Source organism: Strix aluco, chromosome 3 (genome assembly GCF_031877795.1).
Source record: "Strix aluco isolate bStrAlu1 chromosome 3, bStrAlu1.hap1, whole genome shotgun sequence".
Classification (NCBI taxonomy): domain Eukaryota; kingdom Metazoa; phylum Chordata; class Aves; order Strigiformes; family Strigidae; genus Strix; species Strix aluco.
The window spans coordinates 81,978,001-81,997,051 of NC_133933.1; the positions used below are offsets into that span (position 1 = coordinate 81,978,001).

The 19,051-nt window shown below is 42.9% G+C and overlaps 1 protein-coding gene across 3 annotated transcripts in view; it reads left to right on the forward strand.

Annotated features, from left to right (window-relative positions):
• The window catches only part of SCML4 (Scm polycomb group protein like 4), a 73,439-nt gene extending 54,600 nt beyond the window's left edge, over positions 1–18,839 (forward strand). For all 3 annotated transcript variants that reach the window (XM_074820754.1, XM_074820753.1, XM_074820755.1), the window contains 3 exons: positions 4,409–4,675; positions 13,320–13,465; positions 18,628–18,839. In XM_074820754.1, coding sequence (XP_074676855.1) covers positions 4,409–4,675; positions 13,320–13,465; positions 18,628–18,753 — 539 coding nt within the window. In that variant the 3' untranslated portion in view covers positions 18,754–18,839. The remainder of the gene's footprint in view (positions 1–4,408; positions 4,676–13,319; positions 13,466–18,627) is intronic.
• The last annotated feature ends 212 nt before the right edge of the window (positions 18,840–19,051 follow it).

Here is a 19,051-nt window from a genome sequence, read left to right on the forward strand (position 1 = left end):
TAGGAGCTGTGAAAGCTGTACACTTTACAAGGCCTTCTGGGAGGTTACAAAATGCAGATATTTTCATGCATTGGTGGTGCCCCAACCCATGCAGCTTCTCTGTGGTGCAAACTAACAAGGAGCTGAAGAAATATGACCACAAAGAGCTTCCACAGTCATTTGTAATTTTTGTACAGTGGATCCTGTCCCTCCCACTGCCTCTTGTGCCACTGTAAGGGGCCCTGGACCCCTCACACGAGCCTTTGCCACAGTCCTTTCCCACCCTCTATGTCTGCTTTTTGGAGTGAAGAAGACATTAGTCATAGTATCAGAGGACAATTCATGTGGGAAGGGACCCCAGGAAGTCTCTGGTCCAACCCCTTACCCAAAGCAGGGTCAGCTATGTGGTCAGACCAGGCTTTGTCCAGTTGGGTCTGGAAAATCTCCAGTGCCAGAGCCTGCACAGTCTCTCCAGGCAACTTCTGCCACTGCCCTGCTGTCCTCAAGAGGAAAAGGTTTCTCCTTGCACCCAGTCTGAAGATTTCGTTTCAATTTTTGCCTGTTGTCTCTTGTGCTCCTGCTGTGCACCACTGTGAATAGCCTGGCTCCATCTTCTTGGTGACCTCCCCGTGGGTTCTGTGGGGCTGCTGGTAGGTTCCTACCCCCAAGCTGCCTCTCCCCCAACCTGAACAAGCCCTGTTCCCCAGCCCCTCCTCTCAGGGCAAGTGCTCCAAGCGCCAGGTATCTTTATGGCCCTCTGATGAACTCATGCATTTGTCAGTATCTGTCTTGTATAGCAGAGACTAAATCTGGATGCCAGGTTAGACCCCTGCAGTATTACACTTTTTACTGGCCGCCATTAACTGTCACCTGCTAAGCCTGATCATCCAACTAGTTTCTCACACATCCCAACCATAATGTTCTAACTTAGTTGCAAGAATATTGTGGGAGACACAAATCCAGTTGTTTCATGATGGAAGGCAATCAGGTTGATCAGGTGTGACTGATCCTGGATGAACCCATACAATCCCCCATCACCTTCACCTCCTTCTCTGCTGCTGGGAGAGGGATCATGATGTCTTCTCCTGCAGATGTCTTCTCCTGCCCTAAAGTGTCACTGGGGACTGTGTCACCCCTCAGGGGCATAATGGATCTCTCTGAAAGTCCCCTGTGCCTGCCTGCCTCTTTCTTCCCACATGTGGATCTCTCCTGAGGGTGGGTAGCTTGTTGTAGGGCATGGGCTCACAGAGACATGGTGCTCAACGTGCATCAGCTCCTGAAGTTTTACAAAGCAGCCTGCAGTCAGCAGGGAGCACAGAAGCTGATAAGTCCTTTTTAAAACTGTGTAATTTAAAACCTGTAACCACACATACTTGAATGCACAGTCTCCTTTTTCCTAATCTAACTGTGACCTGCATTTCATCATGAGTTTCTTTTGGTCAGGAGGAGGTGACTCTGATGAGTTGCTCTTGTAATCTACTGACTGCTCATGTCAACTTGAAGATCAGGAGCTCTGAAAAGGTTTGCTTAGAAACCTGGTTGCTTGAGATGATCCCTGCTCTCCCCTGTCCAATGAAGACATGAATATGACTTTTAAAATTCCCAGAGCACCTGTCACCGGGGCATGTTTCAAACAGTAATGAATGAAGGCTCTTGCTTGGTCTGTGGCAATAGACATCATTACTCCCATTTTGGAGCCCAAAGTAGAGACATATGGAATAAATTGATCTAGATCAAGAAAAGAGTCTTAGGCAGGGTCAGGAACAGAACTGACAGTGTCTGGCTCCTCGACATAGTCTCGTATACAACTCATGGGTGTCCTTCCACGGGGAGATTTCAGCCACACATGTCTTATTTCACAAAGACTACTGCGAGAGTCTGACATTAGTCAAAAAATCCCTGATGTCTGATCACAAATTTTGGAGTCATTTATATCCATAGTAATAAAAGTTGTATGCTGTTTATTTAGCAGGGCTCTTTTAATGTGCTGTTTGTTGTTTTGATAGTCTGTGTCTTCTTCACATTGTAATCATATTAAAAGAGAGTTCTTTTCCTGGAATAAAGAGGTAATGATTCACAAGAGGCATAATTATTCCATGCAGTGCAGGCAGGATGCTGCAGAAAGAGCTGTCTTCTTTATGCATAAGAGGCTTTTATTGCAAGTGTTCTACACAGTAATTAAATTCCTTTGAATGAGGAGGCTTGATTGGATTTTCTTTGGTTTATTGGGAGGAGTCTGAAAAGCAAGGTATTTAGCTCAATTGCTATACAATTTTGGCATCTGTTGAAGGTTAGGGAGAAAGGTTCAGAGTGCCTGATTCCCATTTCTCTTATGCTAGTGTTACATTAGCTGAACTCTGTTGAATTCAATTGAATTACACCCTATCTGTATTTGCGTGAGAATCAAGCGCAGAAATCCCTGGCAGAAAACAGCAGGATACCTGAATGCATGCTCTAAGAATCCAAATTATCTAAAGGAAAAAAAGCCTTGCTAAAGGAACATTACTTGCAGTTGCAAAAGCAAGGGCCCAAAAGCAAGGAAACTTCACATTTACAACTGTCCTTCAGAGCTGATGTTTGCCTTATGGTGAGTCCAGCCTCGGCCCAGAATGGGACAAAGTTTTAAAAGACAGCAGCAAGAAAATGAAAAGCCAGTCAATCATGTAACAAAAATCTGTGCTGTGGCTTGACACACGAACCAGGAAGCTGGCATGACACAACTCTTGAGTATTTGAGTTGTCAAACTAAATCATGTTTGTTTAACATCAACTACTGTACACAGCTGCCAAGGTTGGTTTTTTTTCAAAGGAAAAGAGTAAAAATGTAAATTAAAAGGAAAACTATTATATACAGCCTCAACATCTATTAGCAATGGGATTTGAGTCTTGTAGCATAACTTACAGCATAAATTCTCCCTGTTACTCAGTAAGGCTACACAACACATCAGGGGGAGAGTGTTGCTCAGGCAGGGAAGGAGATGTCCAACACCACGGGGGTAATTTCACCCTGCTCAGATGTCTGTGGAGGAGACTACACATGATGAGGAAAGTGGCATTTTCAACAGCTCAAAGAAACATCATGGGGCAATGGGAGGCACTTTCCTAATCTAGGGACTCCCTGCGTGCCAGATGTGAACACCTAGTTTCACCCAGTGAGAGTGGGAATCTCTGAAGCACGGGTTGCCAGTATTTGTAGGGGTTATGTGAAGGTTTGGTTGTCAGAGATGTTTCCAGGGGCTCTGCTTGTATCCTAGTGGTGGTGGTCATGGTGGTGGAGAAGAGGATCCTGGGGCTGGGTAAAGGGACTGCTGGTTTTGCAGGAAGCACAGCAGTGGGAATGAGGAGGAGGAAGAGCTTTGACTATGTTTTGTGAAGACAAAAAAGGCAAGTAGGAAGGAGCTGGGCTATTAAGACCTGTTGGGAGGAGACTGGGACTGGCTGGAGGAGGACAATGACACAGACACGGAGGTTGCAGTCCAGACAGTGAAGCAAGGTGGACCTGGACCTAGGTCTGAGGGGAACTGGCAAAAAAGTCTGTGTACTGCAAAATATGGGGCTAGACCTGCCTCGTGCCTGTGCATTAGACCCCCAAGCAAAGTGGAATATAAGTATCTAAAATAGGTCTGTAAGTGCAAAATTTGGTTTAATGGGAAAAGTCTGAAAAGCAAGGTATTTATCTCCTACACGGTGTGCAAAGTACAACGCAGAGGAGAGGAACCAGAGCAATGGTTTGCAGTCATCCGTGATGCTGGCACATGTGTCTGAACCTGAGCCAGGTCTGGGTGACTCACTCACACATCTCTGCCTGTGATAAACCATGGGTGTGCTTGTCAGCCATCAAACCTCTTCTCCTTGCTGGATACCAGGCCTGATGGATGTCTGCAGCTGAGGATATTTTCTGATTAATTTTGGTAATTGCAGCCAGAACGCTTTGGTTTATTACCTTCACTTCCTTCTACTGGCTCCCAGGTGTTATGAACCCAACAAACTTCTGTCCTGTTGTCCTCCTCTGCCTTCTTCAACTTTCACATTTTTCAATGAAAGACAGAGCAAACAATAGCTGTACAATCCTCCAGTCTTGGTGGTATATGGGGAACGCCATGAGACAAATGGGACCCACCAGTCAATGGCCCAGGACTTTATGAAGAATATTGCTGTAAGCTGATGTGGATGAGTCACATCAAGCCATAGTTTCCCTGCTGTGACTCTGCAGACTTCTGAGTGGTTGTGCTTCCCTTCATTATTTATTAATTCCCAGCAAGGATCCCTCCTGGAGCCAGTTGTCTGTACAGAAAGTTGAAAATGGGGTTAAACTTTTTGCCAAAAAAAGGGAATTTTAGCGAAAATATATATATAATTTTTTTCAAGGGCTAAATTAAAAATGGTTATGTTTTACTGATGTTTCTTTTGTGTCTTGGCTTCCTGAGCAGAAACGGTCATACCTGAGGACTACCTGGCTGATCCTGTGAACATGAAGCGATACAGCATGGATCCTGCAGATTCTGCCTTTGGTTGCATGAGCTCCATGTATGCCACGCGGCAGAGTCCTGCAGATGGACGTCCTGCTGGAGGCTCCTCTTCCTCCTGTAGCCATCGTCCTGCACCGATGTCTTCAGGGGGGTCCTCGTCTACTGCTCTGCGGCAACAGAATTCCAGCCCAACGAGGAACGGGACCTATCTTGAAGGAAACAGAAGTGGTAATATAACATCTTCCATTTAGCAATGTGTGTTGCTATGCTGGTGCCATGCTGGAGTCTTACCTCACTCCCAAATTCCCAGGAAAATTAGTGAGGTGGGTCTAGGTTCACATCCATCCAGACCACTCACTCTTCCATTTAGAAGGAGAAATAATAACCTATGTAAACACAAAATCAATCTGTTAATCATTAAGTAAAAAGGTGAATGTTTTCTAATGCTGTTATTAATTATGTAAACATATGTATTATGTATAATTGTGTAGCAATCACAACTGCTATTATCGACTTACACATATAAATATTAATATATAAGGCATTCCTCCCAAAGATTGATACTGCCTACAGGCAGGTACCTGTTATTTGTGCGACACCAGCTATGTACAAGATATGATGCAGAGCAAATCCAAATATTAGTACCTACCTCAAAGCATGTTAGCAAAAGGTTTTGCTTTCTAGTTGTGTGATCCATCCTGCCCCTTTAATTATGAACAAAGACCGATTTTACTTGAAAAAGGCTGCCCAGCAAAGCATATATTTTTAGAAATCATCCAGCTTGCTGCTCAAGCCTCTTTTATCCTTCAGGAAGCGAAGTGACAAGAAGTTTATCTGCAAATTCAAGGGATGCCATGGGAATCATTGCTTTCAATAATGCTTCTTCTTCTCTCTCTTTGTAATTTTGTCCAGTTACCCTGCTAGGATTTATGTTTGCTGGGTCGGTCACTCTGCCCATTAGCTATATTCCCTATTAGCCATGACACTTTTTTTCTCTAGAAATGACCTGGGTTCATCAAAAGGGTTAGATAATTCCCTGAACTTCCGTTAACTTTGTCTTTGTTTGCATTTTCCAAGTTCTCCATTAAGAGGTCTTTATCAGTAGTGATTCCAACGGTGTCTTCACCCTTTACTAATTATTCAAACTTCATTTATGCATTTTTCATCTTGAAGATAGATCTAACAAAGGAGTTGAGTGTCTCAGCCATTTTTAAGCCATTAATTTCTTTCCCTTCCTCATTTATTAATGGAATCTACTGTCATTCTACTATTATTTTTTAAAAAATCTTGATATATTTGCAGAAGTCTTGCTGGTTCCCCTAGCCCCTTTGTCTACCGTTAGCTCTTTACACTGTCTTTCTGCCCCTGCATTTCTCCTGGAAGCTGCAAGTGATTCTGCATATTCTTGCTCAGTAGCCACCCCAGGACCTCCTTCTTGTAGCTGCAGATCTTTGCATAATTCCTTCACATCCCTCACCTCCCCAATGCCTGTATTATTTCTTGTCATTTCACTATTTAATATTTTAGAATATTATTCTTCCCAAATATGTATTACCAGTATTTATACTTGTATTTCTTTATCTAAGTTTGCTTTCTATAGTGTTCAGTACCTACCCAAAACCATCACTCACTTTTTGCTATTATTTTCACACACTTGTTTACCTAGTTTACCCTTGTGTTACTCTATTATACAGACCACACATATGTGTTCAGTTCTCATCATTATTTTTTCTTTACTTACAGAGTTAACTTTACTCAAAGCAAAGTGGATAGTATAGAAATGTACTACTGCAAACAACTTGTAAAAGGTTGTCACTAAGAACTGGGGGCCTCAGTTACAAAGAAAAGGAAATGAAAAGCCCTTTCTTTCAGATCTTGTTCAGTGCCTCTCGGGTTGACATAATCAGGTGCTGGGAGGACAAGAGGCTTACTGTGCACAGGAATCATTTTCCTCTCTCCCACTGCTTCCCTAGAGCCTCCTAGCAGAACTGGGACCCTTTCGTCAAGCTTTTTAGTTGGCAGCTGTGAGAAGCCAAGATTTAACAATGTTGTTGCTTGCTTTGAAAATCTTTATCATTCTGCTTGGGATCAGTCATTATCTCTTTGTATAGGGGTCAGAGCAGTTCAGAGCAAAGGTCTGCCTAGCGCAACCTGTCTCCAGCATGAGACAGCAGCACACCCCCAGGAAAGAGATCAGTGCAGAGATGGTGGTGCCTCCCCACTACCCTCTCCACCTTCAGAAATTTGTGGCTTAAGGGTTTCCTGAACCAGAAATGGTGGATTCATATTTAGTAAGCCTTCATAGATTTTTCTTCCTGGAATCACCCAATGGCTTATTGAATACTTTGTGCATTTTCAGCATCCACAAAATACCGTGGTAGAGTTCCTGTGCTTAAAAATTTGTTTGTGTGGAGAAAAGCCTTGGTATCAGGGGTTTGAATCTATATTCAAGGGACTGAAGTGTAAAATCAGAGGTCCTTAGGCTTGCTTATCTGAATTACTTTCCTTTCTTGTTTCTGACTGTGAATGCCACTGTTTCCCTGTCTTAGAAAAGTCATGCAGTGGTCATGCAATAGGCTTTGCAGATTCATATATTTGTCTAGCTTGAAACATATTAAACCACTTTGAGGAGCAAAGCGGAAGAGATTGCTTTTGGACTGGCACCTGTGATACTTGGTTGTCTTTGAAGCAGTTACAGGTGACTTTAAGCTGCTACATATGACACTTTGGGGTAACAGGACTCACCCCAAAACCACTTAGCATGTTCTATGTGTCATGCATTTGACACTTGCAAAGACTAGCTCATCTGGGACCTCTGGAACATTTGGCCAGCTCAACAGTAAAGGCTCCCTAAAACTGACAGTTATGCAGTGAACATCATGAAAACAGTTATTAATTTGTTGATATTGATGATTTATAATTATTAACAATTTATTAGTCCCATTATCATCCATTGTAGATTAGGGTTTGCCATAAAGGTGCAAATGGAGATGGGTTTGCTGTCAAGGTCTCCAACAGGAGGAATAGCATTTCCCTGTCCTCTACCAATATGCATGACTACATCAGCACAAATGGCTAATGCATGTTTTTGCCACCACCATCCATCATATTTATTCTGATCCACTCAGCTGCTTTCCGGAGCCTTCAGCAGAGAGTCTCCCACAGTCCATGACAGGAGCTGGGTCCTCTGAGGCAATGGAGAGGTGTTTGCTCTCAAACACAGCCAGGCAGTTTTCAGTGGCTGTGATGTGCAACATAGTGGCATCCATGAAGTCAAGGTGCCCACAGATTCATTACAATATCAATTCTACCATTAAAGAAACTGCTGTTTCCAGTCACAGACCGGCTTCGTCTCCTACTCTGTGGCAGTGTCAGCTCTGTAACACTGGAATTCCCATCATAGAGTCCTACAAAGCACTGCCTGCTCCTCCTTAAAATTAGGGACTGTATTTCTTCGCAGCTACCATACTTTCACACACCATGCTGTTTCCACTTTTACTGGCAATCCCAGTCTTTTAAAATACACATCTTTCTGCAATTGCCTTAGTGCAGTCACACTGGAGTTTGATTACTGTCTTTGCAAAATCTCTCTTGCAAAGGTCTTTTGAATCTGCACTTTCACTATGATGCTTCTGCGTGGTTTTTTCTTCTTTCTAGGGATAATTTATATGCTGCTGAATCATAAGTGAGCAAAGATGAGTAAGTGGTGCATGCCAGTTTCTGTTCTTATCCTCCTCAGTTTGCATACTTACAAGGCAGGGATGGGCAGGACTCATTAAAAAGAGGAATAATTTCTCTCTGAAACCTCAAACCAATCCTCTTTATTTATGGATAGTTTTGAAAAATAGCTTGCCTTATTTGTCATGGTGGGCAAATATCATGGAAAAAACCATAACCATAAAACATATCTCCGTGCATAGCAGAACATGTCTTTCAAGCGGAATGGATGAGATTAAACCTCAAAGCTCTCATTAATGCGATTGGAAGCTTGATGCCTAATTCTCCATGATTATGCTAAAAAATTCCAAACAAATAAACAAAAAAAAATCTAATTTCAGAAAGCCAGTTGGAGCTGCTAACAGATAAACATGTACTTTCCTGTCATCATTTGCCAAATTGAACCTCTTAAATCAGGGAAGGAATAGTCAAGGACATCATAAACCTTTCCAAGCCTGCTTACATAACAAACAAAGCCTTTATTCCAAATATGAAGAATTGCATGTTCAACCACAATATAATAACCTTAACCTTGTCCTGTAGCTTATTATTTTTATGTAGATTTTATTATCCAATATTAGCAGTTAATTATTATCACCTGAGGGCTTTTGTTAAAGAGGCAATCCTGCTTACTAATACATTTATTTCCTGAAAACATTTGGGGGCGCAGGGTTTGAAGTTTCTCTTTTTCCAGAATAATGCTGCAAGCACCACGCGGGGGCCAGATCCAGCACCTCCCCAAGGCAGTGGCAGCAGAGCTGCTGATGGCATTGCGGGGCTCAGTGCTGGGTACCACTTCTTTGGCAAACACAGCCTGCCTGTTAATTTTTGAGGACATTAACAGCCTGAAAGTTTTGATGCTTTCAGTGAGCTGCCTTTTTTTTTTCTTTTTCCCATGCAAAAGAGAGGCAAAGAAAGAAAGAAAAAAATATTTAATGCCAGCCCAGGGCCACATCTCATGCAACTGGATGCTGGGCTGCTCTTGCAGTGGGCGGAGGAGCACCTGCGATGGTGCATGCCCAGGCAGTGCATGCTGTGCCGGGAGCGGGAGCAGCCGCCACGCTGGTGGGACAGGGACTCTGCCCTGCTCTGCTGTGCCACGGGGCTGAGACCACCAGCTGGGTGGTGCACAGCATCTCCTGCAAGTGCTTGCCAGTACACATTGATGTGCTAAGCCTAATCTTCTTTCCAGAGCTCTGCTGATTGTGGCTCATCAAACCTCTCCGCACCCATAAATATCCTGTAATTGTGTTCTCCCGCACACATGCTTTTCTGATGCCTCTCCTCTTCTTCTGCTTGGTGTGCCCTAGACTTTCAGAAAAGTGTCTTCTACAAAGCCTTCCTCATGTCCTTGTTTATAGTGGGAGGTGGGTTTTTTTTAAAAAAAATAATTCTTATTTCTCTGTGTCTTTGAGGGTCTGCTACTTCTGCTTGGTTTCAGTAGATTTGCTGCTCCTTATTATCTGCTCCAGTGCAATCAAGAGAGAACCTTTTAAAATTGCATTCCCATCCCCTTCCCCTGAGGCAAAGAAATCATTTAGGCCTGCAGCAATATTAAAGTTCATCTGTCATTCACTTTCCACTCTTATCTATCAATGACCGTACTCCCTCTGGACTCTGTTTGTTTGCCAAGAACATATTTAGGGAGTCTGTTATTTATCTTTCCTTCTTTTGCAGGTTTAACTCCATTTTAGCATCGGATTTCCTTGTCATGCCTCTGCAGCCATTTGGGTGTTGGCTTTCTCCATCCTCCGTCTCAGTAAGGTCTCAAGGCCAGAGGCAGGGGGACAGAGAAAAGATTGCATGGGGTGAGAGCTCAGACCAGGCCAGACCATGTCTTTCCATTATCTTTGTCAGGCTTTGGCCACTGACCCGGTATCTCTAGCTGTTTCTGCACAGGCAATGGTCTCAACTGGGATGCCCCGAGACTTTTCCCTGCAGAAGAACCTCTTCACTCTCCTTCCCCAACACTGCTTCAGGCAGGAGGGGGAAGTGCTTCCCTCTGATTACCTAAATTTCCATATCCCATTCCATTAATTTGACAAATTTTTGCCACCTGTCAAAAACAGGAAATTGGATTTGACCTAGATTACGATCTCTAAAAATAATTATTGGTCGCGAGCACTCCCATCTCTTTGTAATCTGAGTATTCATTATCATCTTGATTAATTCTGATGACAGGATGGCATAGGATACCCGGGAGACACGAGACTTCCTCATTTATCTAATTCTTAGGTTAAGTGTGAATACCTTCAGATAAGAAAAAATGTATAGTACTTGCCCTTCTGCCATCAAACACTTTTGTGCTTACTATAATGTTTCAGCAAAGTGATGCTATTGAAACAAAACCCATGCCTTTGTGTCGACATGAAATGATTTATTTTCTTTCATAAATAAAGAGATTACACTTAAATGTATAAACTGTGATGTTAAAAAGCCAGAGTAAATTAAACAACAAAGTACATTTAAAAAGACATGGAAAACTAGATTGTTACCAGACTCACCAGCTACTAACTGTGTTCCAGTTGTTTGTCTGCGAGGTGGTGGTATCCTAGTTTTGCTAACAATATTTAAAGGTAGCCCCTTGCACACAAGTAAAATAACACATCTTAATTAATGAAAAAGCAGCAAAGAATCCAGGACTTGATTCTAGGCAGGTAAATAAAGACAAAACAATCTTTGAAGAGTTAGTATCTACACATAATTCTTGTTTTAATATTATTGTATTATATCTCAGGTAGGGATTTGAAAGGGTTATCTGCACCTGCTAGGGCCTGGAAGAGTTCTAGCCATGCAGTCTCTTTAGAAAGGTCATTTATACATTTGTCTTTAAAAAATCAGATTTATGCTATTGATTGCTAGATTGCAAAGGAGTGAATAGAATTCCCTTGTCATTTCAACCTTTTCTTCCCCTTTCCTTTCATTACAGATATTTCCAATACCTGTGAAGGCTCCCAACCGCTCTCAGGGCTCTCTGTTCCCCTTTGCCCTTTCCTGGCATTTCTGGAAGCAGCGGGTTGCAGGCAGGAGTCACTGGGCCGGAGGCTGCTCTCTCTGTGCCCAGTGTGAATCCCAGGCTGAGGCCCCTGGGCTTTCCTTGCATTCACACAAATTTAAGGGAAAAAAATGTGATCCTCAGTAGTGGCACAACATCTCCCCCAACTATGTTATGATGGTAGCATAGAAACTTCTGCAATCCTTTAGGCACGGCCAAACCTTTCTCTCCCCCCTCTATTTTCTGGCTGGTGTGTGAAAGCCTGTTTTTCTCCCTGACCTTTTGTTTGAGGTGCCGAGGTGCCCGATAACTCCACACATCAGCTGGCATCCAGACCATCAGCAGATCAGGTAGGGGAGAAATACCCCTCTGGCTCCAAGACAAGTCTTAGTTCTTTCACTTGTCACTGACAAAGTTACTGGATGATACTGATGATCCAGGGTTTGTCCAACATTACCCTGCTCATTTTGCACTCTTTGTCTTCATCGTTTCATGCCAAAGGCTCCAGATGGTGTCTGTACCATTGTGTATTGCATTTATTCTGTGAGCGGAGCCCAGGGTCGCCTGAGTCCGCACGAACACCAATCCTCACTGTCTAATTAAGAGGACCTGCGGCTATTCCTTGTCCTTTTTATCCAGAACAGTGACTTAGCAAATGAGAGTGTAATTATCATGATATTTACATCACATCCCATTATGAAGCCCATTGACCAGATTTGCACATTCATAGCTCTGCTGCTTTCTGGAGTTCATCCTTTGTAACTGCAAAATATACCTCAATACATTATACCATAAGATGGGCATGGTGGCAAGAGAAAAAAGCACCAATATACACATAAAGGTGTTATTGGACATATGTGAGCAAAGCCTCATCTAATATTGATCAGCACAGCTCTACTGAAGTCAATGGAATGACAATCTACATAAGCCACAAACCCAGCGCACTACATTTACTCAACACGCATTAGGATCGTGTTTTGAGTTATACACGGGAATTCTCTTACATTTCACCTGTCTCTATAAGCTCAGTATTTCTCTGGAGAGCTCAGCCCTTCTCTCCTCAGCAGCTCTGATTGCCCTCTTGGCTACCTGGGACTTCTCCAGGACCCAGTTTAGGTGTCTGTGGTCTCCCTCTACTTGCCCTCTTCTGTTTCTTTTTTTTTTTTGTCTTCTGCAGTGTCTGCTTGCTTACCATTTGCATCTCTCTCATTAAAAATTGGGTCTTAACAGAAAGAGATGGGCAGGTCTGGGCAAGTTAACATTTTATACACCTGTGTGCTGCTGCTTGCTAATGCAAAGTTTGCTTGGTGTGGATATAAACAAATTTAAACAGCTTCCTGTAACCTAGCATAACATAGTTCTTGTAATAGTGAAGCAGCGTAAGTGGGGATGCAAATTATATTCACATGGAGGCTGAGATTTATAATTCTGCAGAGACTAAGAATAAAAACATAAATGCACTTTCATTCCAATGTGCCTTTATTCACTTGATTTAAAGCTACAGCAAGCCAAAGTGACCTTAAATCATCCAGGGTTTATACCATTAAAAAGTCACATGTGCAATGTTCATCTTCGCATGTTTTAGTAGCTTTCCAAATAGGCATTCATTGGGGATCATCAGCTTCGTGAGAGCCTAAGATTAGGAGGATATGGACTAGAAACCTTCCTTTAAGCTCTAAGATAAGTCTGAATATCTGAACACAAAGAAAAAAATGCTGTTTGCTAAATCCTGATTTTATCCTCTAGCCTTCGCATTCAATGGCAAACTCCTTTGTTTAGTGCTGAAGCATCTTCTCTCCAGGTGGGAGGGTGGTGTCTTCTCGAGCCAAGATCCCCGCTGCTTGCAGATCAGACAGCAGGGGCAGCTCGGTTTAAGAGCCTGGCAGCTGGCACATTTTTACTTCCCCAGCAGGAACCTGAGGGTTTCATGTTTTTTAACGCAATTCACCAGCTGGGATCAAGTCTCCCGATAAGCAGTCAGATCGGAAACTGCTCCAAGTCCCCTTCTCTCCCCACCCCACCATCTCAGGCTGATACTTGCACATACAGATCCAACGTCCAGTGTCGCAGTGAGGCTGCCATAGCCCTGCACACTCACAAACCAAGGAAACCTCTGTGTGCCATTGTAATGCGCTGTTGTGGGCTTTTTTGTACCAATAGCCTCAAGTCCTTCACCAGAACAACAAGATGCGGCTCGGCCATCAAGCAAGAATCCTTTGACCTGGACGGTGGATGACGTGGTTTGGTTTGTGAAGGATGCAGACCCTCACGCTTTAGGTCCCCACGTGGAGCTCTTCAGAAAACATGTATGTAGAAGGCTGCCCTTACCATCCTGGGTAATTCAAGCCAAGTGCATGGTCAGTCCCAAGAGACAGCCAGTACACATCATGCACCCGCCTCAGATGCCTTTGGCTGCTCTAGGCAGTGTTTGTGCTCAGCCAGGTTGAACACAAGGCCCTGCAAGGAGTTCAGCACCGCTGGGGGGTTTGGGCTGAAGAATGTTCACTTATTACTCAAGAAGGTGGTCAAACACTGGAACAGACTTCCTCGAGAGGTGGTCAATGCCCCACTCCCGTCAGTGTTTAAGAGGCATTTGGGTAATGGCTTTAATAACATGCTTTAACTTTTGGTCAGCCCTGAAGTGGTCAGGTAGTTGGACTGGATGATCATTGTAGCTCCCTTCCAACTGAAATTTCTATTCTATTCTATTCTATTCTATTCTATTCTATTCTATTCTATTCTATTCTATTCTATTCTATTCTATTCTATTCTATTCTATTCTATTCTACTCTACTCTACTCTACTCTACTCTACTCTATTCTATTCATCCTTCAATGGGGAGACTCTAACAATGTCTTTAGAAAATGCTCACTATTTGCTCCCCACTACACCAGTGTAAATTGTTTCTATGCCAAGCCTAAGAGAAAGCACTGAGGATCTGGTGCTCATTTTTCATTGTCAGATTGGCACAAAAAAGCCTCGTCTCAATGACAATTTCTTCCCAGGATACCTATGATTCTTCTCTGAAGAGCATTTTTATGTGCCTCTAGATATTTAGCAGTAGAAACCCAAACCAGCTAAACTTTTAATCTTTTTCCCCTCAGTATTATGTAGCTACATAACCAAATTTAAGACCTGCTGACTCACTGGAGAATATGATAGTTGCTTTTGCTAGGCAATCTCCAGTAGTGAAAATTATATTATCTTTAATTAGTAAAGGGTAAGACTGTAAACACACATCTGATCTGGAGTTTCTTATTCTGCTGCTATATATGGAGTTGGCATCAATGCATCTAACAGCATCTTCAGCCTCCTCCTCCTCCTCCATCTCTCCTTGATCATTTCAGCCTGGCTATGAAAATGGATTTTACCCTAAACGTGACTTGCCTGAGTTCAGCTGGAGGTCATAGCTTTGGATGTAAGTGCCTGGACCTAGATCTAAACAAGAAGAACTCCCCAGCTCTGACTCCTGAACAGCACCTCGGGTTGCAAATCAAGAGAAAGGGCTTTTGATCACCAGGTCCCACTCCCTGCCCATGTGACAGCAGGGATGAGTGGGAATGCGGGGCTGTGGACAAGAGCTGAGGGAGAAAACTGATGCACTTCCAGCTACACCCTGGATGCAGAGTTTCCAGATACTGAGGAGAGGAGGTGGCTGAGGAGCAGATGAAAATGAAGAACACAGGCCTTGGTGTCTGCTCACCCTAAGCAGGTACTGAGGCCATCTGCCTTTTTGCAAACAGGTCAGTGGGATGAGAACAACAGAGCAGACACAGTGGTTTTAGGACCAAATCTGCAATTACAGGTCAGGTACCAGCCTACTTTCCCTGCCTTCTGCAAAGAAGTCAGATATGCCTTATAAACTGATAATGAAAACCTGTTGGCCATGTAGGTAACCAGGCAGATAAACAAGTCACCTTCAGATTTAAAAGAACTTGCTTTAAGATGAGTTTTTGAGACTATCAGAAGGGGCTGTGCATCAAGAGAAAACTCTTCATGCAAGGGAGAGAATTGCCATGGCCTGAGGTATACAGGTACATCCCAAGGAAAAGCAACATTTAAAGTTCATCTTGTAAATATGGACATTGCAAAAGCACCATTTTTGTCTAGTTTCTACTTATAGCGAAGGATGGCACAACGTGCTTTTATCTAGCAACAGGGCAATGACACGCTCCAGGCAGTCATGGGCCAGCTGCTCTGTGACCAAGAGATCAGGTTAAATTGTCCCTAAAGACTGTTCCTGTCATCCTTTGTTGAACACCCAGAACCCATGGGCTCTACTTGTCATTGGTTTCCTTGTAACATATGCCATAGGTGTGAGAACCTGGGTAAGATTACCACACAACTCAATTCAATTACGCCTTCGAGTTATGTATGTCCCTGCAATTTTTCAGCCTTCAAATCTCATCTGGATTAGCATGGAGACCCCAAGGGTGAGAGACAAGTGATTAGTCCATTAACCTTAGCCGTATCTTCCTCTATGTTCAATCTTTCTATGAAGCAGGTGCATAATTTACTTAGAAGCACTTACTGTCATTGACAAGGCCCAGCTATCACCTGAAATCGTTGCACTGGCAATCAGCTCATCTGAGCTATGACACTGGGAGGGAGAGGGTGGTGGGACCACCAGGCAGAGGAGGCTGGGGGAGGTACCCTGCATGCAGGCAGTGCTCGTTCTCACTGCTATACTAAGCCATTTAGATGTTGACCACAGCCCCTGCAGCCGGCTGTCCCAGCGTGCAGTAAGGAGGTGCATCCCACACCCTCCACTACTGCAATAGGTGTTGCAGGATGACCTGGCTCTGTCTCTGCTCTTCCCACCAGGAGCAGAAGCTTTTCCTCTTGCCAAGACACCCAAGGAGCTTTGTCAGAGGCAGCTCCTGAGAATGTCCACCAAAGACCGTGAAACTGCCTGCTTCCTCCCCTCTGCTGTTCCCTGCTCTCTCACCAGGGCTGTGTGCCAAGGAGAGCTGAGCCCGTAGCTGATAGATCTTTTGGCCTCATGCAAAGGAGCTGTCAGCCTGGCAGGGACCTCATAGTGGAACTGCATGAGAGCCCCATGCAGGGCTCTCTCAGCAAGAAAGACTTGGTAGAAAGACTTGGTAGAAAGACTGGGGGAAGGGAAATGGAGGAGGGGAAAGAGTTACATTGGGAATTAGCAGGTAGAAGACTCAAGCTGGGAGGGATCAAAGCAATGTTATGGTCTGAGAGTTTACTTACAGCCAGTGATTGGCAAATGCATGTATGAAGGAGACAAAAACCTTTGAGTTTAACATAATTAATCCAATTTATTCAAATAGCAACCTGTCTCTGCCAGTGCTAGACACCATGCATCTTTCTCTAGACCTTCATCTCGAGTATTTGAGCACTGACCACTGACCTGCCACTCGCTGCACTCCTGTCACAGGTGGTGGCCTTACCAGCGTTGGTGTCTGTTCATGAGATTGCAGAATACAAAAGAAGCGATATATATTTATATCCCAAGTAGGATATAGGTCCTGAAGTCGTTGATTTTACTCAGAACTAGGTGCTTAAACACCTACGAAGATAGGGACTTTCATCTTTCTCATTAAAAGCCTCGTCCTGGAGGACATCCACCACCAGGTGCAATTCCTGTTTGCATGGCACACGGTTTGTTTAGGGGCTACTCTGCTTTTTGGACAGTATCCTCAGAAAAAGTGCTGCAAGAAGCCAGCACAAACACATTCGTTCTTGCAGGTGAAATCACCTTCATTCCTGCAGGTGAAAGCTGTATATTTATACCCCCTGTATCATGACCTTGCAGCTCATACATTTGCTGCTCCCATTCCCTTGGAGGAACATGGCAATGTTCTCCTGCAATATTCTAACTTGCAGTGGGCCAGATCTCAACTCATGTGAAACAAGCAAATTGTGTTGATAGCACTGAATTTTACCAGCTCCAGATCTGGATCAAGATCTTCTGGTGGGACTATTGCAGACTTGGGGACCATGCTGCAGAATCCTTCTTTTTAAAATTATTTTTTAAAAGGGCTGACACAGTAGTACTGTAGAGAAGTCAAGCCAACAATCTGCACAGGGACATGGCTAATATGGGATATTTAATTGGATATGAATGCTCCCTCTGGCATACTCTTGTCATGGAGTTTAATTTTGACCCCTACGCAGTAATAATAAAGGAATAATAAAATGCTGAGCTCAACATTTAGAAACAGCTGCCTCCGCACCAAACCCTTGACAGTGTTTTTACCCTATGGCATCACAGTTCCAGGAGTTTGTTTTTCTTTCTTATGCAAATATTAATTTAATACTTATTCTTACTTTCCCTTAGCTTCCTTAAAATAATGGGAAGGAGGGGGGGAGGGTGAAGAGAGTTTCTATTACGGATAGAGTGGGGGTTGCAAAATGAAGAGCATTAATTGATTGAGTTAATCAGAAAGTGACCTTAACTGCTCATCAGCTAAATCACCTACTGAATGGAATAATAATGATCAGGGCAAATTAGGATCCATAGTATTGCTTAATTAGTAGGTAATGGATCACAGAGGAAAGACCTGACCATCAAAATCATAGAATACAATATATACAGCATTAGTGCACGTGTGTAAGTATGCATACACCCATAGCACTAGTTGTGATTTAGCTCTGATTTTGTAAGTGTGGTGGAGACTGTGGGGAGGGGTAGTATTTTTTTAGCAGTTGCAATAGAATAGTCAGGAAAAAACAGACAAGCTCAGGATCCAAGGAAGGACAGCTGAAATCTTCTGTGTTTTACAGTCCATAGTAAAACAGAGTCTGTTTCTCTGTGCACACAAGCTACTCTGTGCTCAGTACAGAACTCTGTAATTTCCAAAGGTTTTCAAGCCAATGGGTCTGGGATAAACAACTGAAGTTGGTGACAATTTCCTCCACTTAAATGAGGGTTAAATTAAATTTGAACAAATTTTATTAATACATGCAATGAAGTAAGTTACTATTATCTTCAATTTAAGAAAAAGAAACAGAGAGATATATATCACTGGATATAAGTGTAGTGGAGATATGTGAAACATGAAGATAACCAGGGATAAAGCTGAAACTGAGATTCAGAGGTGCACTATTAGCAGTTCATGAGGCCACATCCCTCTCCTCACTCTATCACTCACTCCTTTCTTTCAAGGCTGAATAGCTTTTCTCAGAATTGAGCTTAGAGTAACTCTGATTTTTAAAATAATCCTCATGTTTTAATTGCAAAATAATTGAAAACCTAGACAAACCTTATAATGCCTTGAAGAATAAGACGTACTATTTGATTAACCCCTCCTTTAGAGTTTCCTTCTATCAAACTGCAGATTTCAATTTCTTAAATGAAATTTCAAAATGCATGACATTTCAGCTAGCTCTACTCTAAAAGACATGCTATTTCTGATTCACCTTGTTTAATGTGTCAGGACGCAGCACTGGAAGGGGGTTAATACATTTTTATTCTCTTTCTCTCTTTTGAAATCAGGAGATTGATGGCAATGCTTTGTTGCTGCTGAAAAGTGACATGATCATGAAATACCTGGGGCTGAAACTGGGACCTGCGCTGAAACTGTGTTACCACATTGATAAGCTCAAGCAATCCAAGTTCTAACAATTTATTGAACAACAACAGAACCTGACCTAAATCTAGACGGAAAACTAAAGGTAATATGTTGCCTTACAGAAATGCATTCATTTGCAGATTGTTTTTCCTTCTTTTTTAACAAAGACTTTGTCTTTTTTAACATTTCTGCATCGTCACCTTTTTTTAATCCAATGGGCTCTTTTGGGCTGCTTTGTGTTAATGATTTGCCAAAAAGTATATAATTACAATAATTATTTTGTATCATTAATATTATTATGATTATAGTAAGTCCTATTTTTGTAATCAGAAGTGGGAAATCAAAACC